The sequence below is a fragment of the Rhinopithecus bieti genome, unplaced genomic scaffold (assembly GCF_001698545.2).
Source record: "Rhinopithecus bieti isolate Rb0 unplaced genomic scaffold, ASM169854v2 scaffold_5889, whole genome shotgun sequence".
NCBI lineage: Eukaryota > Metazoa > Chordata > Mammalia > Primates > Cercopithecidae > Rhinopithecus > Rhinopithecus bieti.
The window spans coordinates 1,517,951-1,543,696 of NW_016805277.1; the positions used below are offsets into that span (position 1 = coordinate 1,517,951).

The following is a 25,746-nucleotide window of genomic DNA, read 5'->3' on the forward strand; positions in this document are numbered from 1 at the left end:
TTTTTGAGACAGAGTCTTGCTCTGTTGCCCAGGCTGGAGTGCAAGTGGCATGATCTCAGCTCACTGCAACCTCTGCCTTCCGGGTTCAAGTGATTCTCCTGCCTTAGCCTACCAAGTAGCTGGGATTACAGGTGCACACCACCATGCCTGGCTAATTTTTGTATTTTTAGTAGAGACAGGGTTTCACCATGTTGGTCAGGCTGGTCTCAAAACTCGTGACCTCATGATCTGCCCACCTGAGCCTCCCAAAATGCTGGGGATTACAGGCGTGAGCCACCACGCCCAGCCTAAATGTTACCCTGGCTGTTCTCACACTTATAGATAACTCAAGCCATCCTCCCACCTCAGCACCCCAAAGTACTAGGAAGAGCCACATTACAGGCATGAGCCACTGTGCCAGGCAGAATTTTTTTTTTTTAAACAAGGTTTCTCTTTTGTCCATTTTGTCATTCCCCTGAAACTGCTATAAAGTATATATGCAGCACAAGGAAGTGAGTTAGAAAACAGATCTTGAAACTCACTAGTTAATGTGGATCTCTAAGTATTACCAGTGGGGTGATACAAATCAGTGTCTGGAATTGATGAAAAAAACTCAGTAGTAGTGAGTGTTCTTAGTACTTAAATGTCAGAGGTTTTTTATGTAGGGAAGATCAGTAGCTTATAAATACTTAAACGAAGAGAAGGGTTATATGCCAACATTGGTGCTGGTGAAAAGAAGGTAAGTGAGACATGGCCTTTGCCCTTGAAGAACTTATAAACTAGGAGGGAAGCCAGACACAAACAACACAAACTTGTCACATGGTGTAATTAGCACATTAACAAAGTTGCGTGCCAAGTGGCGCCGTGGGAATAGCTTGGCTAGTGTTATGCTTCAGTCTTGAAGAGATTGCAGTATGTAGTACTGGTGAGGATATTTCTTCTATTTATTTATTTTTTTGAGGCTGAGTTTTGCTCTTGTTGCCCAGCCTGGTGTGCAGTGGTGCGATCTCAGCTCACTGCCACCTCTGCCTCCGAGGTTCAAGCACTTCTCCTGCCTCAGCCTCCCAGGTAGCTGGGATTACAGGCATGTGCCACCATGTCTAGCTCATTTTGTATTTTTAGTAGAGACGAGGTTTCTCCATGTTAGGCTGGTCTCAAACTCCTGACCTCAGGTGATCCTCCCACCTCAGCCTCCCAATGTGTTGGAATTACAGGCGTGAGCCATTAAGCCCAGCTGAGGTGATATTTAAATCCAGTAAAATTAGGATGTTTTGGGAGATCATTCTGAAGTAAAGTAGACAGGGTGTGCTAGGGAAAGTAAAAATAAGGTTTTCAGTTAGGGTGGGATGGAATTGCGATACTGTAGTTGGTAGAGCTGAAAATGGGTTTGAGAGGAATGGAGAAGAAAATGACTTTGAGCTTAAACCATGTTTGAGATTCCTTCAGAAGATCTATGTAGCAGTCTACTGGGTGATTGAGTTTGTGAATATTGGCCCCAGAGTTAGACTGCTAGAGATAAGGAGACTTGTTTTATATATTGGGTTATGGGAGTTTAATTCTGGAAGATGATGATGTTGGAGCTGGGGTGCTAAAGAGTATAGAAGTCAGTAGTAGAGAATTAGTAGAGTAGGATTTGTGCAAGTTAAGGGAAAAGGGGACATTTCTAGGTGACTAGAGTGATTGCCAGATTTATATACTGTAGACTGGTCCTTAGAATTTCATAGTTAATAAGTTAGAGGACTTCTAGCTGCAGATACTTAGGTGTGGTAGAGGCAGAAGCTGAATTACAGAGATGTGTCTTCCATTTTGTTTTCTAAGTGGGTGACATCTGTTTTTTGATAAAAGCTTAGAATTCTTTTTAGTAACTGGTACCAATCATGGTGGCCCTTAAAGTCCTGTATTCTGGTAACTTAAGATAACTTCTACTAAGTTGTAAACTGCTTGGTACATCCCACAGTCACTGTTCATCAAGTACCTATTGAATGAAGAAGTATGTTATGCTCACTAAAAAAAAGTGAAAGTAATCCAGGTGTCCCTAAAAGGCCAAGTGAGTAAGGTTTTATCCAGAAGATATAGAAACTGATACCTGAATTGCTGCCCTAATACTTGCTTTGGCATTGAAAGTGTTCTTTATTTTATCTTGGTGCCTGACACACTAATCTGTCCTGTGCTGCTTCAAAGAAGCATTTGCCAATTTTAAAAACATAGGGCATCTTGAAGACTTACCATGCCAGCTTTGATCACTGAAGTAAGTGGACTGATAGGCAGTTAACAACAGTTAAATTATTCTTTTACTCCATTGCCTTTGGGAATCAAATGAATGGTTTTATCTTAAGTACCAATGGCTTACATAAGATTCTGGCCTCTTGAGGACTGGAGTCTTTTGAATTTGGCAACTTACTGCTTTTCTTGTTTTCCATCTGCAGTATCTCTGGTTATGGGTTTTATGTGACTTAGAAAACAAAAATAAAACCTTTTAATCCACAGGACAATCAGAAGTGAGACTCCTGGCACATTTACATGTGGATTGGATGATTAGTTCAGGTCCAGGGTGCAGTATCAGGATACAGATGTCTGAAAGAAGTCCCTGAAACTGAATAGCGTAAAGGAATGACTGTTGCTACTTGTGCTTTTAGTCTGAAAGCAAAAAATATTGTACATCCTTAGTTTAAATGCTGGAGGATTTAAAGAGGATTGCTTGAGTCCAGGAGTTCAAAACCAGCCTGGACAACATAGCAAGACCCTGTCTTTACAAAAAATAAAAAATTAGCTTTATGATCCTTTACAGTCATAAAAGCCTTATTTTATTATTATTATTATTTTTTGAGATGGAGTTTCACTCTTATTGCCCAGGCTGGAGTGCAATGGCACAATCTCGGCTCACTGCAATCTCTGCCTCATGGGTTCGAGCAGTTCTGCTGACTCAGCCTCCCAAGTAGCTGGGATTACAGGCACGTGCCACCATGCCCAGCTTTTTTTTTTTTTTTTTTGAGACAGAGTCTCACTCTGTCACCCAGGCTAGAGTGCAATGGCACAATCTCGGCTCACTGCAACCTCTGCCTCCTGGGTTCAAGTGATTCTTCTGCCTCAGCCTCCTGAGTAGCTGGGACTACAGGCGTGCAGCACCACACCCGGCTAGTTTTTTGTATTTTTAGTAGAGATGGGGTTTCACCGTGTTGGTCAGGCTGGTCTCGAACTCCTGACCTCGTGATCTGCCTGCCTCTGTCTCCCAAAGTGCTGGGATTACAGGTGCGAGCCACCACACCTGGCCAATTTGTTTGTATTTTTAGTAGAAATGGGGTTTCACCATGTTAGCCAGGCTGGTCTCGAACTCCTGACTTCAGGTGATCCGCCCACCTTGGCCTCCCAAAGTACTGGGATTACATGCGTAAGCCACCGTGCCTGGCCAAAAGCCTTATTTTTAGTGTGAGTTAAGCCTCATTCCAAATTACATTTGGATCTAAACAAGCTGGTCTTCTGTATGTTTCCTCTGATATCTTAGTTCTCAAGACCAAAGTATTTTACGTTTTATAACTTCTTTCTCTCACCGGATGAAAAAGATTCCATACTTGTTCAGGAAAGACATAAGTGACTTGTTCCACACAGAGCTTTACATGAGACATTGTCATTTTACAGTTTTACTCTAAGCTGAGATAGGATCAGGGATAGGCATTGGTGGGAGGGAGAAGAGAGGGTAGGTGAGTGAATCCATCCATGCAAGATAACATGAATTATTTTTGAATCTACTCTCATCTTTACCACTCCACTGGAACTGCTTATAAATAAAGCTCAGTGAACCCCATGTCATCAAGTGCATTGTCCATTTTCAGTTCTTATCTAGACCTGTTGACATTATTTGATGCTTGATTATTCCCCTCTTCACTTGGTTCCTAAAATTCCACTTAGTACTTACCTCACACCCTTCTGTCTTCCAGTCTTTAAAGCCTGCAGTTCCCCAGGGCTTTATCTTTGGACCTCTTCACTATATCTGTACATATCCATTTGCTTGATCATAGTGTCATAGCATTATAAACCATCTATACACCAATTCCCAAACTTACTTACAGTTCTGATTTCTTCTCTTGATTTCTGGACTTGAACATACAACTGCCCTTGGATATCTAATAATTTACATTTAGGAAACTAGAGCTCTTGATCCTCTCTTCCTAAAAATAATAGTTCCTCTGACAGCCTTCCCCTTATCAATTGGTGGCAACTTCATCCTTTTCATGCCATAAACCTTAGTGTTAACTCTTTTCACATTCTACTTGGCTTCTGTTGGCAAATTCTATTGTCTCTACCTTCAAAATGCAGACAATTAGGTCATTTCTTACCACCTCCTTAGCTACAAACCTTGTCCAGGCTATCATCTTGTGCCTGGATTATTGATAGCCCCATAATTGTGTCCCTTAACCTATGTACTTTAACTTCCTTACACATAATATTAACTCTTTCTCATATATCCTGTTGGAAAAAAGCGATTTCTATTTTTATTCGGATAATTTTTTTTTAACCTTGTTTAAAAACCTTAATCTTGGGATCATACCATTATGTTTGGAGCTGCCTGCCTTGTTTTTGTCAGTGGCTGCATGGTTGTGTGTGTGTGTGTGTGTGTATGTGTGTGTGTGTGTATTTTAGTGTTTTAGTGTGTGTATACACACATCTGTGGGTTTCAGATTTGAATAGATGGACATTTTATTAACTGTAATAGTTTTCCTTATTTTACTTTTTAAAATACAGTTCATCTGGAGAATTTGATGTAAAGGGGTAAGGAAGGGTCCATCTTTAATTTTTTCAGATGGCTGCCCAGTCATTCAAGCCCAACTTACTAAATCACTTCTCCTAATTAAGAACTTTTTTAAATGTAATATTCCTTTATTTGTCTACTCACACAAGTTTATGTAGTTTTGGGTGGTTTTATGGACTCCATCGTTAGGAGCCACCAATTTTTAAATGCTCCTAAGAGAGCTGTTCTAAGTAAAGTCCTTTTTATATTCTTTCAGACATGTCTTAAAAGTTACAGTCGTCCCTTGGTATCCATGGGGGATTGGTTTTAGGACACCCCTGTAGATACCAAAATCCACCAATACTCAAGTCTCTTATAATAGTATAGTGTTGCCATATAACATATGCACATCACCTTGTATACTTAAAATCCTCTCTAGATTACTTACAATACCAAATACAATGTAAATGCTATGTAAGTAGTTTTTATACTGTATTGTTTAGGGAATAATGACAAGGAAACAAGTCTACATGTTTAGTGCAGACACAGCCATCCATTTTTTTTTTCCAGTATGTTCAATCTGTGGTTGGTTGAATCCACAGATGTAGAACTCATGGATATGGGGGCTGACTCTTATGTTTTGAGACATAGCTTGGTTGGTATAAGTATTATAATGGAATTAGAAAATAGAAACTTTCTTCTGGTTTTCTTAGATTTGGGAATGGATGATGAAGGAGATGATGACCCAGTTCCTCTACCAAATGTGAATGCAGCAATATTAAAAAAGGTAAGGTCTTTAAAGAGTTTAAGTTCATTCTGCTTAATATATAACACTAATTGATTAATATAAGTAATTCAACAATATGTTAGAATTTACTGTTTAAAATTTTAAATTTGAATGTTCTTAAACACTTACTTGAGTGATGTTTGTATGTTCTTAAAATATACAGAAAAAAGTTCTATCTGCTTTCTTGCCACAGTTGACTATTGTCATTTATTGGGCATCTGTACTGTGTATACCTATGCAAACACTTCTCTAGGAAGGATGATCTACATGTAGAATATCTGGATCACAGGTCAGCTTATATACCTAAATTTTGGTAGATATTGTTAAATATTAAGTCTTCTGTAAAGATACCACTTCTAGAGCATGGTGGAATTGAATTGTGACTATCTTTCTTAGATTTATAATTTTGAAATGGCTAAAGTCATAAGAAAGGAATATGTAACCCTTTGTTCCCATTTCTGTCCTTATCTATTCCAGTCCCCTTTCCGGTAGCAGTTTATCCTTTTAGTGTTTGTAATACAGGTATTAACAAGTAAGTGTGTTCCCCCCCCGCCTTTTTTTTTTGAGACTGGCGTCTTGCTCTGTTGCTAGGTTGTAGTGCAGTGGCATGATCTTGGCTCACTGCAACCTCTGCCTTCCGGGTTCAAGTGATTCTCCTGCCTTAGCCTCCCAAGTAGCTGGGACTACAGCTGCACACCACCATGCCCAGCTAAATTTTGTATTTTCAGTAGAGACGGGGTTTCACCATGTTGGTCAGGCTGGTCTCAAACTCGTGACCTTGTGATCTGCCCACCTCGGCCTCCCAAAGTGCTGGGATTACAGGCGTGAGCCACCATACCCAGCCTTTTCCCCCATTCTTAAGGTAGCAAACTATACATTTCTATGTTTGTTTGTTTTTTTTTCCATATAACAAAATGAAAGGTGATTTGTCTGTGTTTTTTTTTTTTTTTTTTTTTTTTTTTTTTGAGATGGAGTCTCACCCTGTGGCCCAGGCTGGAGTGCAGTGTTGTGATCTCAGCTGACTGCAGCCTCTGCCTTCTGGGTTCAAGTAATTCTCCCTGCCTCAGCCTCCCGAATAGCTGGGATTACAGACACCCACCACCATGCCGGTAATTTTTGTATTTTTTAGTAGAGACAGGTTTTCACCATGTTGCCAGGTTGGTCTCCAACTCCTGACCTCAGGTGATCTCCCTGCCTTGGCCTCTCAAAGTGCTGGGATTACAGGTGGAGCCACCATGCCCGGCCAACCTGAATTTTTTTGTTTGTTTGTTTGTTTTTGATCTCACTCTGTTGCCCAGGCTGGAGAGCAGTGGCACAATTTCAGCTCACTGCAACCTCCACCCTCCAGGTTCAAGCAATTCTCCTGCCTCAGCCTCCCAAGTAGCTGGGATTACAGGCACCCGCTACCATGCCCAGCTAATTTTTTTATTTTTGTAGAGACTTCCTGGCGCCACCCATTGTGAACCTAGGCATTAGTTTCTTATATATCCTTTTAAGAGGTTTTTATTTTTAAATTTTTATTTTTTGTTAGTAGTGGTAGTGATTTTTTTTTTTTTTTTTTTGACAGAATGTCACAGTCTTGCCCAGGTTGGAGTGCAATGGCACAGTCATGGCTCACTACAGCGTCAACCTCCTGGGCTCAAGTGATTCTCTTGCCTCAACCTTCTGAGTAGCTGGGACCGTCGGTGTGCATAACCACTCCTATCTCATTTTTGTATTTTTTATAGAGACAGGGTTTCACCATGTTACCCAGGCTGGTCTTGAACTTCTGGGCTCAAGTAAGTCACCCGCCTCGGCCTCCCAAAGTGCTAGGATTACAGGTGTGAGCCACAGTGCCCAGCCTATTATTATTATTATCATTTTTTGTAGAGATGGGGTCTCTCTGTATTGCCCAGGCTAGTCTTGAACTTCTGGCCTTAAGCAGTCATCCTGCCTCAGCCTCCCAAAGTGCTGGGATTACAAGTATGAGCCACTGTGCCCAAGTTTAGAGTGTTTTAAATGCCTGGATAAGCAAATATTAATTGACATTTGTTTCTTTTCTTATATAAGTGGAATACTTCTTTTTTTTTTTTTTTTTTTTTTGAGGCGGAGTCTCACTCTGTCGCCCAGACTGGAGTGCAGTGGCGCAATCTCGGCTCACTGCAAGCTCCACCTCCTGGGTTCACGCCATTCTCCTGCCTCAGCCTCCCAAGTAGCTGGGACTACAGGTGCCCGCCACCTCGCCCGGCTAGTTTTTTGTATTTTTAGTAGAGACGGGGTTTCACCATGTTAGCCAGGATGGTCTCGATCTCCTGACCTCGTGATCCGCCCGTCTCGGCCTCCCAAAGTGCTGGGATTACAGGCTTGAGCCACCGCACCCGGCCAAGTGGAATACTTCTTAAGAAGCTATTATTTATTTCATTAAAAACCCTTAGCTGGTCGCGGTGGCTCACGCCTGTAATCCCAGCACTTTGGGAGGCCAAGGCGGGTGGATCATCTGAGGTCAGGAGTTTGAGACCAGCCTGGCCAACTAAAAATATTTTAAAAAATTAGCTGGGCATTGTGGCAGGTACCTGTAATCCCAGCTACTCAGGAGGCTGAGGCAGGAGAATTGCTTGAACCCAAGAGGTGGAGGTTGCAGTGAGCCAAGATAGCGCCATTGTACTCCAGCCTGGGCAACAAGAGTGAAACTCCGTCTCAAAATTAAAAACAAAAACCTTTTGCTGGCCAGGCACGGTGGCTCATACTTGTAATCCCAACACTTTGGGAGGGCAAGGTGGGTGAATTGCTTGAGTTCAGGAGTTTGCAACATGATGAAACGTTATGTCTACAGAAACAAAATACAAAAATGAGCCAGGCTACTTGGGAGGCTGAGGTGGGAGGATCGCTCAAGCACAGGAGGTCGAGTGAGCCATGATCACGGCACTGCATTCCAGCCTGGGTGACACAGTGAGACCTTGTCTCAAAAACAAACAAAAAACCCATTGCTTGGCTTTTCCTTATTGAAATTGTTTTCTTTCTTTTTTTTTTTTTTTTTTGTATCCTGGCAGTATAATTTCTTGACCCTGTCATTTTCTCTCAGCATTGTTTATTCCTCCAACATTTTGCTATGAAAAGTTTTAACCATACAGAAAATTGAAAGAATTTTTGTCACAGTAGACACCCATGTAGCCACTGCCTAGATTCTACAACTGAAAACACTTTCAGTATTGATTTTGGTCTTTATGCTGGTATTTATAGTCTAGGTAATCAGCTTCCTGAAACATTATGAAGTAGTTTTTCTCCTATTAAGGGAATTTTGGGGCTTTTCCTGCTTTGTTCCTACACCAAATAGTCTTACACCTGTGTCTGGGGTATTTGGAATTTCCTGGTTACAATACATGTACATATTCAGTTTTAACTGAGGAGTGCTGGATTAGCTTTCAAAGGGGTTATACCAATTTATACTCTCCATAGAGTTCGTGTTTCCTTTCCACTGTTGCCCAACAATTAGTATCAGTTTCTTGATTTTTTTCAATCTAGAGAAGTATCCATAGTGTTAGTTTTGCTTCTGGTAAAGTTGAGTGTTCCTTATGTTTGGCCTTTCACATTTCGTTTATTGCCTGTACATATCATTAACCCATTTCTCGATAATGATTTTTTAAACATTTTACATTCTCTCGGCTAATCATTGTACATACTGCAGGTATCTTCCAGTCACTGTCCTGTCTAACTTTTCTTTTTGCATAGAAGCTTTTTAATGTAGTCAAGTACAGTACTCTGTCAGCATGGCTTGCTTTTATCTAATAAGATCTTCTCCCTTCTAGGGTTATAAAGATTCTTCATTTTTGCTTTTCAAGCTTGGCTGTTAATGGCTCAAGTCAACCTCTAGCTAGTTATTATTCCAGTATAGGGATAAGTTGTCCCAGCAGTGATTCCAATGAGTACCTTGTGACAAAATGCCACAGAGGAATGAACTTTTGTTGTTGTAGGTCATTCAGTGGTGCACCCACCACAAGGATGACCCTCCTCCTCCTGAAGATGATGAGAACAAAGAAAAGCGAACAGACGATATCCCTGTTTGGGACCAAGAATTCCTGAAAGTTGACCAAGGAACACTTTTGAACTCATTCTGGTAAGTTTTAACGTGTAAGATAGCTCTATTCCAGAGCCTTTAAACACTTCTTATAGATTTAAAATTTACTAACTTCATTGACAATTTTAATACTCTCTAAATTCAAATGTAATGCCATATTTAAATCCACATATCAGTAACACACTAAATGTAAATGGTCTAAACACAGCTAAAAGGCAGAAATTACCAGATCAGAAAAGCAAGCTTAGCTATGCTGTCTATAAGAAACCCACTTTAAATATATAGACACAACTAGGTTTAAAGAATGGAAGAAGATACACTACACTAACACGAGTCAAAAGAAAGCTGGAGTAACTATATTAAAATAGGTTTGGAGGGAAAGAATATTACCAGGGTTAAAGAGGATTATTTCATATTGATAAGGGGATCAGTTTTTTAAAAAGACGTAACAGTTATAAATGTTTATCTGCCTAGAAGCAGAACTTCCAAGAAGTGAAACAAAACCCAGTAGAACTCAAAGAAGTCCACAAAGTGACAATCCTAGAGATTTCAGCACCTCTCTCAGTTAATAAAACTAGACAGAAATCAGGATAACTTGATATAACACTATTGACCAAATTGTCTTAATGGACATTTATAAAACATTATATATATATATATTTTTTTATTTCTATTTATTTATTTTTTTTTTTTGAGACAGCGTTTCACTCGTCACACAGGCTGGGTTGCAGTGGTGTGATTTTGGCTCACTGCAACCTCAACCTCCCGGGTTCAAGCGATTCTCCTGCCTTAGCCTTCTGAGTAGCTGAGATTACAGGCATGAGCCATCACACCCAGCTAATTTTTTATATTTTTAGTAGAGATGGGGTTTCATCATGCTGGCCAGGCTGGTCTCGAACTCCTAGCCTCAAGTGATCCACCCACCTCGCCCTCCCAAGTGTTGGGATTGCAGGCGTGAGCCACTGCGCCTGGCCGAGACTTGTTTTATGGCCCAGGACATGGTCTGTCTTGGTAATATACATTTGAAAAGAATATGTATTCTGCTATCATTACATATAATGTTTTAGGCTGGGCACAGTGGCTCACACCTGTAATCCCAGCATTTTAGGAGGCCAGGGCGGGAGGATCACGAGGTCAGGAAATCGAGACTGTCCTGGCTAACATGGTGAAATCCCATCTCTACTAAAAATACAAAAAATTAGCCGGGCGTGGTGGCAGGCACCTGTAGTCTCAGCTACTTGGGAGGCTGAGCAGGAGAATGGCGTGAACCCGGGAGGTGGAGCTTGCAGTGAGTCAACATCGCGCCACTGCCCTCCAGTGACAGAGCGAGAGTCCCATCTCAAAAATAAATAAATAAATAAATAAATAAATAAATAAATAAATTAGCTGGGTGTGGAGGCATGCACCTGTAATCCCAGCTACTTGGGAGACTGAGGCAAGAGAATCGGCTGAACCTGGGAGGTGCAGGTTGCAGTAAGCCGAGATCATGCCACTGAATTCCAGCCTGGGTGACAGAGTGAGATGGTGTCTCAAAAAAAAAAAGTCTATCGTAAAAGGATTCAAGTCATACAAAGTTTGTCTTCTGACTGCAATGGAATTAGAAATCACAAACAGAAAGATATCTGGAAAAATCTGCAACTACTTTTAAACTAACACATTTGCAGGTAAGCTACGGGTCAAAGAAGAAATAAAAAGAAAGTATTTTGAGCTGAATGGAAATAAAACACATGAAAAATCTGTGAGATGCAGCTAAAGAATTACTTAGAAGGAAACTGATGGAATGAAATACCTATATTTTTAGAAAGGAAAAAAGTTTCAAATCGGTGATCTAAGCTTCCACCTTAAGAAACTAGTAAAGGATGAAATTAAAGTAAACAGAAAAATGAGAATATTAAAGGGCAGAAATCAATGAAATAGAAAACAGGTAAACAATAAAGTCAATGAAACCAAAACCTGTTTTTTAAAAAGAGATCAATAAAGTGTAGTGCTGTAACTGCTTATGTTTGAACTCTTCAAGTGGGGACAAATATTTTTGCCAAGACCTGATGTGGTATTTGTGTGCATGTGTACACACATACACAACAGTAGTGGCCGTTATTTAACATTTGAGCTAGTATAGTTTGGTTAAGGAAGCAGAGGGATGCAACATTATAGAGGTGTAACAAAGAAGGTCACATAAAAGTCTTTCACAGAAGCACTTATGAGTGATTTATTCTCCCTTTAATTTAAAATTAGCATTTTAAGCTTTATTAGATATGGAGTGTCAGTCATTAACTTTGGATTTAGTTTAAAACATCAAGTATACTTTAAGGAAAACAACTGTCTCTTTACAGGCTGCAAACTACTTAGACATCAAAGGTTTGCTTGATGTTACATGCAAGACTGTTGCCAATATGATCAAGGGGAAGACTCCTGAGGAGATTCGCAAGACCTTCAATATCAAAAATGACTTCACTGAAGAGGAGGAAGCCCAGGTAGGTAGCACAAAGTTTTGTCTTTGATCACATGCTCTTAAAAAGGGACTAACGCCTATAACATGCCAGGAAAAGAGGTGACTGTATCAAGTAGTCTTGATACTTCAGGGATAATATGTACTTTATGTGTCTTAAACATACTCTTACTGGTCTGTCTTTATGAATCTGAACACTTAGGTGATACTGCATTTTAAGCATAAGAACAATTAGTTTTCAATGAGAAGAGCTCTTGTTACTGTATTAACAGTTACTAGTTTTGGCACCTGCAACTTTCTGTGTAGACCATACATATCTGACTTCAGAAAAGCAAGCCCTATAGAGAAGCGTATGCTAGGGTACTTTAGAGTAACTTAATGAGGGGAGGAAATGAAATAATAGATCAGAATGATTTTGTTGACATGACTACAGACTGAAATTATGCGAATGAATTAACTGAATTTGCTCTGTCGACTTTAGTAAATTGCCCATTGCCTTTGCTTTGTTCATAATTTCAGCAGGGCAGAATAAAAACCATGGGAGGCAAAGAAAGGAAATCCGGAAATATAGTCTTAATCTGATGTTATTCTAATTTTCCATCTGTTCTCAGTTCTGACTCAACTCACTGGCTATCGATGAATCAGTAGGTAGTATTATAAGTCTTAGGAAAGACTACTCAAGTTAAGGTACTTCCTTATATTCATCTCTTTTAGGTACGCAAAGAGAACCAGTGGTGTGAAGAGAAGTGAAATGTTGTGCCTGACACTGTAACACTGTAAGGATTGTTCCAAATACTAGTTGCACTGCTCTGTTTATAATTGTTAATATTAGACAAACAAACAGTAGACAAATGCAGCAGCAAGTCAATTGTATTAGCAGAATATTGTCCTCATTGCATGTGTAGTTAGAGTATAGATTCCAAACCTATGGCTGAGTTTCTTCTAGTATGATCGAAAGTTTCTTTTTTCTTTGCTCTGAATAAAACTGAACTGTGGGTTCTCTATAAGTGGCATTTTGGGCTTTCCCTCTTTTTTGTAAAGCAATTTCTGCCTAGTTTATTGTCCAGTTAACTCTAGTGACCTTTTGAAAGTTGGCATTGTAAATAAAACAAGTTGCAAAAAAGTTTTTTGGAATAGAATTAACAAAATACTCTCTTTATTCATGAGTTGGAAACTGGAAAAAGGCTTCTTGAGGTAAATGTTCTGAGTGGAGTTACTAGGATGTCTTCCAGCCTCCTGCAGTCAAGGAGTACCACTGTATTGATTAGCCTGTATGTAGCAGGGCTCCCTTCATTGCATCTGAGGACGTGTTTTCTTTTTCTTTAATTTTATTTTTAATCCTCTTAGTTTTAAATATATTGCCTAGAGACTCAGTTACTACCCAGTTTGTGGGTTTTTGGGAGAAATGTAAATGGATAGTTTGTTAGCTTTTCAATTAAAAAGACACTTAACCCATGTGGGATGTCATCTTTTTATAATCAGTGTTCCCATGTGGGGAAAATTATTCACACTACTTGCNAATTTTATTTTAATCCTCTTAGTTTTAAATATATTGCCTAGAGACTCAGTTACTACCCAGTTTGTGGGTTTTGGGAGAAATGTAAATGGATAGTTTGTTAGCTTTTCAATTAAAAGACACTTAACCCATGTGGGATGTCATCTTTTTATAATCAGTGTTCCCATGTGGGGAAAATTATTCACACTACTTGCATGTAAAAAATAATTTAACTTTTATCATTAAAATATGTGGTAAAACCCAGAAAGCATCCATCATGAATGCAAGATACTTTCAATAAAAAGTAAGTTATATAGTAGGTAGTTAAGTTTGCTTTTGTGGACTTAAATGTGTCTCTTCACTTAAATGGGTTGAATGTGTATATATATTTGTTTAGCTTGAAAAGACTTAGTTCATATCCTAGCTCACTGGAGGCTGCTGACATAACCGTAACTTCTGTCCCTTCTAATTGTCATTTATATGCCTAACTGGAGCTAGTACTTTAATTCTTAACACAACATTACTCTGTCATTGTTTCCAGCTTCTCTCCTACAATAGAATGAAGTTTTTTTGATGGCTTGAGATGGCTCACAAATTTTGATTTTTTTTTCTTCCTTGCGCTCCCTTTTTTTCTCCTTCCTTTTCCAGTTGTCATCTGTATTCACATGTGATCTTGTTTTCTCTTCACATTCACTGAATTGTTCAGGCTCAGATCATCCCTTGACAGTAGTTTGCCTTCATCTCACCTTTCATTTGTCCCAGATTCACCTAAGTCCCATATGTTGTCTCACTTAATTCCAATTTGTTATCTGTACCAGAGATAGGAAACTATAATGTGTGTGGGTCAAATCAGGCCCATAGCCTGTTTTTGTAGTCTTTGAGCTAAAAATGGTTTTAACATTTTTTTTGGGGGGGACGGATTCTCACTCTGTCGCCCAGGCTGGAGTGCAGTGGCCGGATCTCAGCTCACTGCAAGCTCCGCCTCCTGGGTTTACGCCATTTTCCTGCCTCAGCCTCCGGAGTAGCTGGGACTACAGGCGCCCACCACCTCATCCGGCTAGTTTTTTTTTTTTTTGTATTTTTTAGTAGAGACGGGGTTTCACCGTGTTAGCCAGGATGGTCTCGATCTCCTGACCTCGTGATCCGCCTGTCTTGGCCTCCCAAAGTGCTGGGATTACAGGCTTGAGCCACCGCGCCCGGCCAGGTTTTTACATTGTAAAGGGTTGTTTAAAATATATATATACATACACACACACACACACACACACCCCCCAGAAACTGTATTTGACCAAAAAGTAACATATTTTACTATCTGGCATTTTACAGAAAATGTTTGCCAACCCCTGTGACTACTTTTGGATTCCTGGTTCCTGTTACTCTTAGGAGATAAGCTTGTTTTCTCTTTGTCCTGGTTTTAGTGGGAAAGGTAGCAGTGTACAGTCCTAGCTGAATTGTCTCATCTACCAATTCCTGCTATAAGATCAACTTCTGCAAAAACCTTACCCACCTCAAGTATCCTTAGCAGTTGGGCATGGTGGCTTATGCCTGTAATCGCAACATTTTGGGAGGACAAGGCAGGAGGATCATTTGAGCCCAGGAGTTCGAGACCAGCCTGGGCAACACAGGAAGTCCCTGTCTCTCCAAAAAAAAAAAAAAAAAAAAAAAGCAGTCATTTGGTGCATGCCTGTGATCCCAACTACTTGGGAGGCTGAGGTGGGAAGATTGCTTGAGCCTGAGAGGTCAAGGCTACAGTGAGCTGGCATTGCACCACTGCACTCCAGCCTAGGCAGTAGAGTAAGACCTTGTCTCAAAAACAAACCAAAAGTATCCTTAGCAGTATTATGACAAATCTTCACTGAAGGTCCAGGATTACTGCTATATGCCATGTTTAACTTGTAAAGGAAGAATCACCTTCTAAGAAACTGGAGCTTGTTATTATTACCACTTGATCTGTATAATACTCAGGAGTTGTTAGAATTATGTAAGTAAATAATGTCACTATCCCTATTTAAAGTCAGAAAGATTGGATGGACAGACAATATAGTAGTAATTTAAATTTTTGTTTCCTTCTTGACTTTCTGTAGTCCTTAAACAACAAAAAATCCTGGTAATCTTAAACTTTTACATTAATAGAGATCCAAGAGAAAATAGGCCATTTGTGACCATTATGGACCCAAATAAGTCATAGACATGGTATTAAGAAGCCCTTTTCAGTCTGGTTGCAGTATTCATTTCATACCTTTCTTTTTCCTGTTCCCTGCTGTATGCCCACTATTCCTTTAATATATCTACTAGAACTTTTCTAGGCTCTCACCTGGAGTGAGTGGTCGTTTCTCATTATCACAGCAGCCAAACCTCAGTCTTCAAAACTTCACTCATTTCTGGCTACTCTCTTCCCAACCATTCTTCTAAACTAATATTGTGGCATTAAGTCATACCTTGAGGCTGGCATTTTAGTGTCTGTGTGGCCTTGGGCAAGTTGGAAATAGTAGGTACTATGGTTTTATAGATCTAGTGCAGTCTGTTTTATATTAGTTCCAAGACTTAATTGGAAGTCACTTGACAGCAGGATTTAACTTGTATTTAGCAGCACTACTCATGAATTTCAATATAGGTAACATAAGTGAAAGGTCCTTGTGAAATGCAGGTACAGGGTATAATGAAAACAAGAAGAGCAGTTTTAATGCATGAGAGGGGAAAGCTTGGTAATAGCTGGTAATAGCCTTGGTTTGGAGAGTGGTTACTGATGAATTATGAAGACTTTCTCTAATTACTGTTATAGTAGTAAAGGAAAGAAAGCCCTTCTTGATAAAGTAACCTTAGGGATTAATTAGGAAATGCCCTTTATTTCACCAGGAAAGAGAATGAGAGGAAGAAGGTATTTGGCAGATTTGGGTGACTGAAGAATATTTTTCAGTTTCCTCTATAAACAAAATGCATGCTGCTTTCTGCCATGTGCTGCTTTTAATGATGAAGTCCTTTCAAGGACTCCATCACAGTCCTTTGGCTTCTCACCTTCTCATTGATTATGTCACTTGTGATCTAAAAGTAAACCAAAACCTTCCTGAATGTTAGCTTATTACTTTCTCCTTAACATTGTAATAAAGATGTGCCCCCTCAAATTCTTTCTTTTTTTTTTGAGACAGTCTCACTCTGTCGCCCAGGCTGGACTGCAGTGGTGCAATCTCATCTCACTGCAACCTCCGCCTCCCGGGTTCAAGTGATTCTCCTGCCTCAGACTCCCGAGTAGCTGGGATTACAAGCACATGCCAACATGCCTGGCTAATTTTTTTGTATTTTTATTAGAGATGGAGTTTTACCATATTGGCCAGGCTGGTCTCAAACTCCTGACCTTGTGATCTGCCCACCTTAGCCTCCCAAAGTGCTGAGATTACAGGCGTGAATCACCACACACAGCCCTAATAATTCTTAAGTTGCAGAAGCAAGTTCCTCTTTTGAAGTGCCATGTGTTAGCTTGCCTTAATCTATTCTTGATATACAAAATAGATACTGCTTTACAGTTCTTATGTTTTCTCAAAGATTCACAGAATCATCCTGTAGCTCCCTATGTGGGATTATAGCTGTGACTTTTTACTCTACAGCTGTCAGAATACACCAGCTCCTGGAATTAAGCAAGAGCTGTATTGTGACTTGGTTGGGCAGGTAACTGCAGCCCTGTAACATGACATCATAGTAATGCTGAGCTTATCTTAAAACTAGCTGGGGAGGGAGGATAGTAACAGTGAGTCACTGTGGGCATCTGACTTAGGGCAGGCAGATATTCCAAATCCCATGATCTTTCAGGTTACTTAAAAATTGGCCAATCCTATGGGCTGTGTTCTGATGCCAACATAAATTTTGTTTAAATTAATTTGCCTAGGCTGTTAATAAGGCAGTTTGGGAATATGAAGTGGTTTCCACCAGAAAAGAGATAACTGAGAGAGAAGCAGACCTCTTTCTCTAAGCACCCTTTACAAGCTTAACTTTTGCTTGCCACCATTACCTTTTGAAGATTTTTTTTAACTGCTCCTTGCAGAGCAGGACTACCCCATAGGCAGTGTGCCCAGAGTAGCCTGAAGAGCTTTTTGATTCTTCTAAGACACAAGGTCTCACCTCTTCCGCCTAGGCTGGAGTGCAGTGGTGTGATCACAGCTCACTGCAGCCTTGAACTCTTGGGCTGCAACAGTCCTCCTGCCTCAGCCTCCTGAATAGCTAGGACTACATGTGTGTACTACCATGCCTTGCTAGTTTTGGTATTTTTAAACTGTTTTTATAGAGATGAGGTCTCCCCATGTTGCCCAGGCTGTTTTCTAATTCCTGGGCTCGAGATCCTCCTGCCTCAACCTCCCAAAGTGTTGGGATTATAGATGTGAGCCACAGCACCCACCAATTTTTCCTTTTCTAAAGCTCAGTGTACATTCTGGTAGGAAAGACTCAACCAAGTAAATGTTCTCCCTACAAAGTTGTTTGAGGATTTGAAAAGTTAATCTTCAATTATCTGGATTTGAAACCAGTGTATAACTTTTTAAGCTAGGAAGAAGTCAAGAACTTGAGAAGACTGCAAGCAAAGGGAAAGCTTACAAAATGGCTGAATCCTTAGAGTGTAGCTCCTGGCCTCTCCTTGATAGGAAGCATTAGACATGGTTTCCCTCTTGGGAGCTGGGAGCTTTTGGTGTAGTTCAAGCGACAAGGCATAAATACTGCTGGGAAGGAGTGGATAACTCTAATAAAAATGTTCCTGGGCCAGGCTCGGTGGCTCACGCTTGTAATCCCAACATTTTCAGAGGCCGAGGTGGGCGGATCACGAGGTCAAGAGATCGAGACCAGCCTGGCCAACATGGTGAAACCCCATCTCTACTAAAAATACAAAAATTAGCTGGGCGTGGTGGCACACGCCTGTAGTTCCAGCTACTCGGGAGGCTGAGGCAGGAGAACCGCTTGAACCTGGGAGGCGGAGGTTGCAGTGAGCCGAGACCGCGCCACTGACTGCACTCCAGCCTGGCGGTAGAGCGAGACTCCGTCTCAAAAAAGTTTCTGGACAGAACAAGATTAATGAGCCAATGAGGGGCTACAGAGCTGAAAGTTGCTAGGAAAGGTTCTGTAAAGTGAAACTAACTTGGTTTTAATAATCGAGTTGGATTTGTTTGGGGGTGGAGAGATGCCAAAGTGAGGAAAAAGCAGTGCTCAGTTAGGAACTAACAGCAGAAGGTTGGGTGTTGGTACATTTCCCTGAGAATATAGACTGTAAAGAGAAATTAGGGCAGGATTAGTGATAGTACTTTGCTGACACTCGGTAGTATTTTATCAGCATTTATTCATCAGACCCACATTAGGCAGGGCAATTTTGAGTGTGTGAGCTAAATTCTAATTTTTTTTTTTTTGCTCTTGAACTAAACTAGTCTTTTGAATGTTTCGGGTTTTACAGTTAGAGTCCTGATGACTTTTCTTGTTTACTGTTGTTAAAATCACTACCTCCAGTGGTCAAAGAGAATGAGTAAGAGAACTGACTGTGCATATCAAGATGAAGTATGCATCAGTGGAGATGATCATTGGTGGTGGCAGAAAAGTGTTGTCAAAGGTGCTCTTGCTTGACACACTTCCAATGCCGAACATGGTTTAAGTGATAGATGGCTAATTCATTGATAATGTACTTGTTGCCTTGCAGTCTTGTGTACTGCTGGCTACCTCTGGTCTGTGTGCCAGTATTGAGCAGCATTCTATGGGAGGAATGTAGTTGCTCACAACAGTGTCTGCTTCCACATCTGTAGTTCTTGTGACTTCTGATATCTCTCAACTTTAAATTTTCTGGAAGTATTTAAGTATATTCAGACCTTCTGATATGTCTTAACTTTACATTTTCAACCTGCTGTATAGCAGCCTCTTATTGCACACTGAGGATCAGCTTATTTCATTAAAGTGCTCTCACTTTGAATACCTCCCACCTATTTGGTGAAAATTCATATTTGTCCTTTCCTGAGTATACCATTTCACAACCTCTAATTCTTTGCCTTCTTCAATTGGTTTGCAGACTTTTCTGTTCCAGGAAGCTTATGGAAAGGGGTGGGAAAATAGAGAAGCTGTACTCTGTATCCTGAAGTACTTAAGCAGGGTTTCCAGAGTGGCTTTTTTCTTTTTTGGTGAGTGGAACCTGGCTTTTTCTCTTCCCTCCTATTCCCTCCCCAAGCCCCTCACCCTGCTTCCTGACATTGCACATGCCTGAAAGAACAAGGCTTCAGATAAAAGAATGAGAACACTTGAATGAAAAAGGAAGACTTGGTCCAAAGCCCCTGGTGAATATGAAAGAAGTGTTGGCCTGGGTTATCTCCCACATAATTCACAGCTGCTATCTTGTCTTCACAAGTGAAACATCCCTTACCAATAGTGACCTACCTTGTGAGGACTGCAGGACGTAAGTTTTCCCTTTCCAGTTAACATGCCTAATCCCATGCTATCTTTAAGAGCTTGAAAATCCTTCCTGACCTGAGCTAGGCTTTTATTCTAGGGGACTGTATGAGAACATCTCCACCATGTGTTCGCTGTTTTCAAACTCCCTGCTGTATGAGTATTTTCAGATGCTCACTGCCAGTAATGGTTTGTTAGTACCTCCAAACCATTAGAGAAGAGCTCAGGAGACTGAATTTGAAAGATGCCCACAGGGTGATTTGAGATTTGGGACAAGGTTATCACAATAAGTTGGGATTGGGGGAGTTGACACAACCAGGGTCTGCTTGGGTGGGCAGCTGTTTCAAAAACCCTTGGTGAACTCTTAAAGCCCTGAAGAGCTTAAAAAAAACTCCGGAGAGATCTGAGAGTCACGCTTAAAGCAGCCTTTCTAACATCAAAGAAAAGCCAACTTAGCCTTTTTATACAATTAACTACATTTGGGTCTTAAATTCTTCTACTTTGACATACAGTCTCCTAAGTAGTTGTTTAACATGGCCTTGTTACCCTTGCCCCTTCCGTGCTGTTTTCTGAGAAACAGATGCAGAAACTGATTCCGTTTCTTCCTCTCTCGAACGGGATATAAAGAACTATTGCGCTTCCCTTTACTCGTGGCCTTCCTGTACACTGAACAAAGCTAGGGAGCAGTGCTTCTGAGCCAGCTGTTGGGGGTCCACAGCCAGAAGGAAAGGGAGACCACAGGAGCCATTCAAAAGATAATTACATGTCAGAAGAGAGTCCAGCCATGGGGTTCTGTTAAAGTAGACACCTTCAGGTTGGGAGACATAAGCTTTTTGTCTGCTTGCTGGGCTGAACCCTCACCATATCCACTGAGCACAAAATGGGGAGCAGCTGTACCAAAGGAGGAACGAACATCTTTCACCCAAGTTGCAGGTCTGCTACTTGTCTGGAAATGTTCAAGGGAGGCTAAGGTATCTTGTCTTACAGTGTCTCAGGAAACAGGTTGGTTCTCAGCTGGCAGTGAAGGGGGACTGGTGTGGTATTAGAAGTTGAACTTGAGGTTGCAATCTCAAGTCATCCTCTGGCCTCATAGGAATGCACCAGGGTGATTTGAGAGGATCTGAGTTTATGAAGTTAGACTGAAAAAAAAAAAAAGCTGATCTGATTTAAACAGAGTTGCCAAAGGCTTCCCCGCCAATACACAAAGACTGCATTGTTCATGTACCCTGTGTACTCTAAGTGAGACACCAAATCACATGCAGCAACCTGGTCTTGCATTTGCATAAGCCCTGGTTAGAATGTAGGGTGTTTTTTTTTTTTTAAAAAAACAACTAGGCCAGTAGCCAGAACAGAATTATTTAAAATGGGACATGTCCAGAGAATGGCTAGTGTCCTCTAGCACTCTCTCAGAAAGAAGCAAAAGCAGCAAGTCTGGGGTTACAACTTCCAGTGGCCTACTTTAAATAGACACTGCTCTGAAAGATGACTTTCTTTATAAATATCTTTAAATACGAAATCCAAAAAATAGAACTCAGTGGAATGACAATGACAATGCATGATGGTGGCCCACTGGCTGTCCCATGTGAAATACTTCTTGCCTGACATTCATCATCTACTTGTTGACTGACCCATTGAGGTGCCTTCATGACACCTTTTACATTCATGATGGGTCTCTGGAAGACAGTAGTGTGCTTGGTGGAAACTGTCATGTAAAAAGTGAGTTGTAGGGAGCTACACAGTGAGTACACATGGTATACGGATACGGAATGGAATAATAGACACTGGAGACTTCAACAGGTGGGAGATGAAAGGGGATGAGGTATGAAATCCTGTTGAGTACAACGTACACTACTTACATGCACAGTACACTATTTGGGTGAGGGGCACACTAAAAGCCCAGACCTCACCGCTACACAATATATCCATGTAACACAGCTGTACTTGTACCCTCTAAATGTATACAAATAATGTAAAAATAAAGTGGATATGGTGGCTCTCGTGTCCACCAACAGTGTGTATGACTTTTTAAAAAGTGGGTTATAGGTTTATCAAATTGAAAGGCTTGTGTGAAAATATGAAAAATACTTTGTGTCTTAGAGGGTGCTATTAAAAAATCCTTCTTTAGGATTTTGTGGTGCTAATAGGTTATAAAAGACTCCTGTTTGCTCTTGTTTTCCTTGAAATAGGATATGCACTTGTGGAATGTTCTTTCTCTCTGCCCTCAGAGGAAAATGGAGCCTAGTGGTCATGTGTACCTATTTCAGGTTGGATTCTCTTTTCAGCGTTTATGGACAGCAGTTACCAACTGATTTATTTTATATGAGTACTGGGGAGCAGGCTGGCCTGCATCATTGTGGGGTCTGCATCACTGAGGGGATTGGGGGCTAAGAGAGCAAAGCTTGGAATGGGAGTATAGGCCTAGCTCTCAGGGGTGAGGCAGGCAGGGCCCACACCCCTTTAGGGGAGATGACAAGTGTAATCCCTGGTTTCTGCAGGCTGGAGGTTTGGAAACGTATGTACCATAGGGAACAAACTCCAAGTTTCCTGACTGTGGAGAAGAAAAGGAAATAATACCGTGCTCTGCTACTGAAACAACTTATTCCTCAGGGTCAGGCTTTGAAAAACAAACCCAGTAAAAAGTATCTTTATTCTCATGTTTAAAAAAGTTTTCTATGATGATGTATTAACAATGCAAAAATATTTTGAACACTACAATAATCTTTTTCTCAAGACTTCTTGCAGTGTTACACTAGAATATGTGATCTTTGGATTCTGAGAAACCAGTGGCTAAAATAGGAACTAAAGGCTTTTCTTGAGGGGTGGGTGAGTACATGGACAGCCCTCTTTTTTTTGTTTTTTGAGACACACTCTCCCTATTACCCAGGCTGGAGTGCAGTAGCGCCATCTTGGCTCACTGTAACCTCCACCTCCCGGATTCAAGCAATTCTCCCACCTCAGCCTCTTGAGTAGCTGGGATTATACACGTACACCACCACATCTGGCTAATTTTAGTAGGTACAGGGTTTCACCATGTTGGCCAGGTTGGTCTCAAACTACCGACCTCAGGTGATCCACCTGTCTCGGCCTGCCAAAGTGCTGGGATTACAGGCGTGAGCCACCGCACCCGGCCAGGCAGCCCTTTTTCTTTGGATTCAGGCTACGTACGATGAGAAGGAGGCAAAAAACAAAATTAAATTAAAAAAAGACTTGTTTTTCAAGGCTCAGGGTTGAAGCTTGGCTCAAAAATGGGTTAAAGTAGGCTATGGTGAAAACCTGTTTCCACTACTGGAGGTTTTCTGGGCTCCTTGATCTAGTTGTAATGGTCCTCTGTCCTGCAGCCCCATGGGGAAACTGGAGCTGGTCTGGACTGAATGCTGGAAAACAGGCTCTGGCTGTCGTGAGGTTTTGGGTTTGCCATCTCACAGCTGCCCAGGAGCTGGCTGGACTGCCATAAACTGGAAATGGAACTGTGAAAAAGGCTCTGTGAGTGGGGAGGGGTGCACACTGGATTTGGGCCATGACTTCTTTGAACTGTTGACTGTGCTGCTAATGACAAGCCTGGGGCCTTGGTATCAGAGCCTCTTAGGCCGGTGAGTTTCTCAGGAAACACTTCCAAATAATTTGAACTAGAGCTAGATACACCCCCGCTCCCCAACTTGCCTGATAAGGTAGTGTCAGGTTATTTCTGTTGCTTATGTTGATAGGCCTAAACTTAACCTATTCCATTCCCCTCCCTGCTTCTCGCAAGCTCCTGAGAACATGGTAAGAGGCTTCCTCTGGTCCAACTTATGAGTAGCAGCTGGTTTTGTTTTATAAACAGAGCTTCTCCATTTCCTTAAAAGAGTTGTCATCTTGAGCTTTGTGGCTGTGACCATGCTCACAAGTTGTTTGACAAACCGGGTCATTCTTGGTCCATGAATGGGGAGGGTGTGGCAGTGGGGGGGATGGGGGAGATGGATAGAGAAGGTAGCTAGGCTCAGTTCAGCCCATCTCTAACCTAGAGCAGAAAAGCTAGAGAGGCAGAGGCTTCTGGCTGGCAAGACAGATGGTACAAAGAATAGATGCAGGCAGCCATAGGTACAAGGGATTCCCTTAATTAGATGACACATCAACACAGATCTGATTCCCACCACTTGGAGCAGTTTGAATCGATGGCCTCAGGTTCAGGTAGAAATTTTGCAGCCTCTGAAATCTTCAGGGTCTGGACCCTGAGATGGAGTTAACAGGACCCCTGGCCGGTTTTCATGCGATCTGGGTCTCTGTTGCTTTCTCTCAGGGGGTAGGCTCCTGGAGGCGGCCAGATGTCCTGTGCCTGCTAGGCCGCCTGTCTCTGAGATTCCTGTTGCTGTACCTGTGTACTCTGCAGGGTGCTGCGGGGGGCCTGTGGGGGCCCTGGGGTTGGGAGGCTGAGAGCAGTGGAGAGACCTGGGGATGTAGGTGCCAGCTCCGCGGGGCTAGCAAGCAGTTCTGTGGGGAAGCGGGGCAGCAGATGGTAAGAGGGTGAGTCCTGGGGAGCTGGGGACCCGGGGCAGCCTAGAGCACTGTCATCGGAAGGAACGGGGTTGGGGCAGCGGCCTTCTCCGGGTAAGTACCGAATGCATTTCTTTTTCCTCCTAGGAATAGTGAAGAGAGTTATCTGTAAACAGAGGGTGAATTCATAGTCATACACCACAACCAAAAAGTGCTGCACAGGGCTGGCTGATTTCTTGTCCTCTCTTCCCGTGACTTGGGTGGTAAGTCAGTGTCCTCAGACTACCACTCTGCTTGGCCTGGCCCAGACCTAGGACAGGTGCAGTTCCCAGAACAGCCACAAGGTGGCACAGGGGCCTTCTGTCACTAGGCCTGTGGGCTGTCACCTGTCTTCCAAGGGAGTCATCTCCCAGTCCCGGCCTTTGAGCTTCTCCAGGTGTGTCTGTGGGACTCAGATCTGCACCAAGGCAAGGGGCCGCAATGCCTATGGCTTCCTTGCCCAGCCATCCCAGTCCTCAGGTTGGGCTAGAGAAGAAGACATGGACAGTGACTCTTCTTGTCCATTACCATCCTTGAGTTCTCTGGGCCAGTTTGTCTCTGATGGAATGAATGGAATAGAACTTCCTCTGAAGACAGGGTTGTTTCCCACTGTGCATATATATGTGGGTAGACAGACACACTCCAAACTCCACTCCTCCTTACCCTTGGACAGGGAGTGTGGTGGATACACTGAGGGGCTGGATAAGTGTTCCTTAGAGCCACTGGCCTTACTGCCTGGAGTACCCTCCGTATTAGCCCTGCCAGGCCTGGCCTGAAACTGACTGAGGAAACTTTAACCACTTGTTGGGTAAACTTTGTCACAACCACAAGTATTTCTCTGTTGTACGGTGAAACACATGGGCCCTTTCCCTCAGACAGCCCAGGGTACCCTGGCTTCTCTCCCCCAGCCTCTTCAGCCCTTTGGTCTTAGTAGGTACAAGATAGCAAGTCACATGGTTGCCTGGCAACCAGATGGTTCTGTGTCGTCACCTTGTTTTTTCAGATTAAGGGCTCAGGATGGTACAGGCAGGGATCCCATCTTGAAGAGGAAGTGAGGGAGCCGATGGGCCATGACTTTGAGGCCTGGGAGAATGGGCTCCAGGCCCCCTTAGTGGTGTTTGAGCTATCTGTTTGCTGAGGACCTGCTAGGCCCGCTGGTATCAGAGCTACCTTCTTGAGTCTATCCTTCCTTTCTGGAACATTCTGTCTTTCCACTCCTCCTGCACTTAAACCCAAGTGTTCTTCTCCACACACTGTGTTCAGTATTTACTACTGTTCTCAGGAGGCCTGGGCTCCCCAGTCTGCTGAGTATGCTAGTGGGCTGAGGGGCCAAAGGAGTGGGCTG

The 25,746-nt window shown here is 42.0% G+C and overlaps 2 protein-coding genes across 2 annotated transcripts in view; one reads left to right on the forward strand and one right to left on the reverse strand.

Moving 5' to 3' along the window:
* Positions 1-5,363: 5,363 nt before the first annotated feature.
* SKP1 (S-phase kinase associated protein 1) lies at positions 5,364-13,450 on the forward strand. The gene is given in 5 exon segments (XM_017871978.1): positions 5,364-5,492; positions 9,443-9,566; positions 9,569-9,585; positions 11,880-12,020; positions 12,710-13,450. Coding segments are annotated over 5 exon segments (432 nt in total). The 5' UTR covers positions 5,364-5,378; the 3' UTR covers positions 12,746-13,450.
* Positions 13,451-22,501: 9,051 nt separating this feature from the next.
* The window catches only part of TCF7 (transcription factor 7), a 33,732-nt gene continuing 30,487 nt past the window's right edge, over positions 22,502-25,746 (reverse strand). Inside the window, 2 exon segments of the mRNA XM_017871981.1 lie at positions 22,502-24,332; positions 24,334-24,505. Coding sequence (XP_017727470.1) covers positions 24,165-24,332; positions 24,334-24,505 — 340 coding nt within the window. The 3' untranslated portion in view covers positions 22,502-24,164.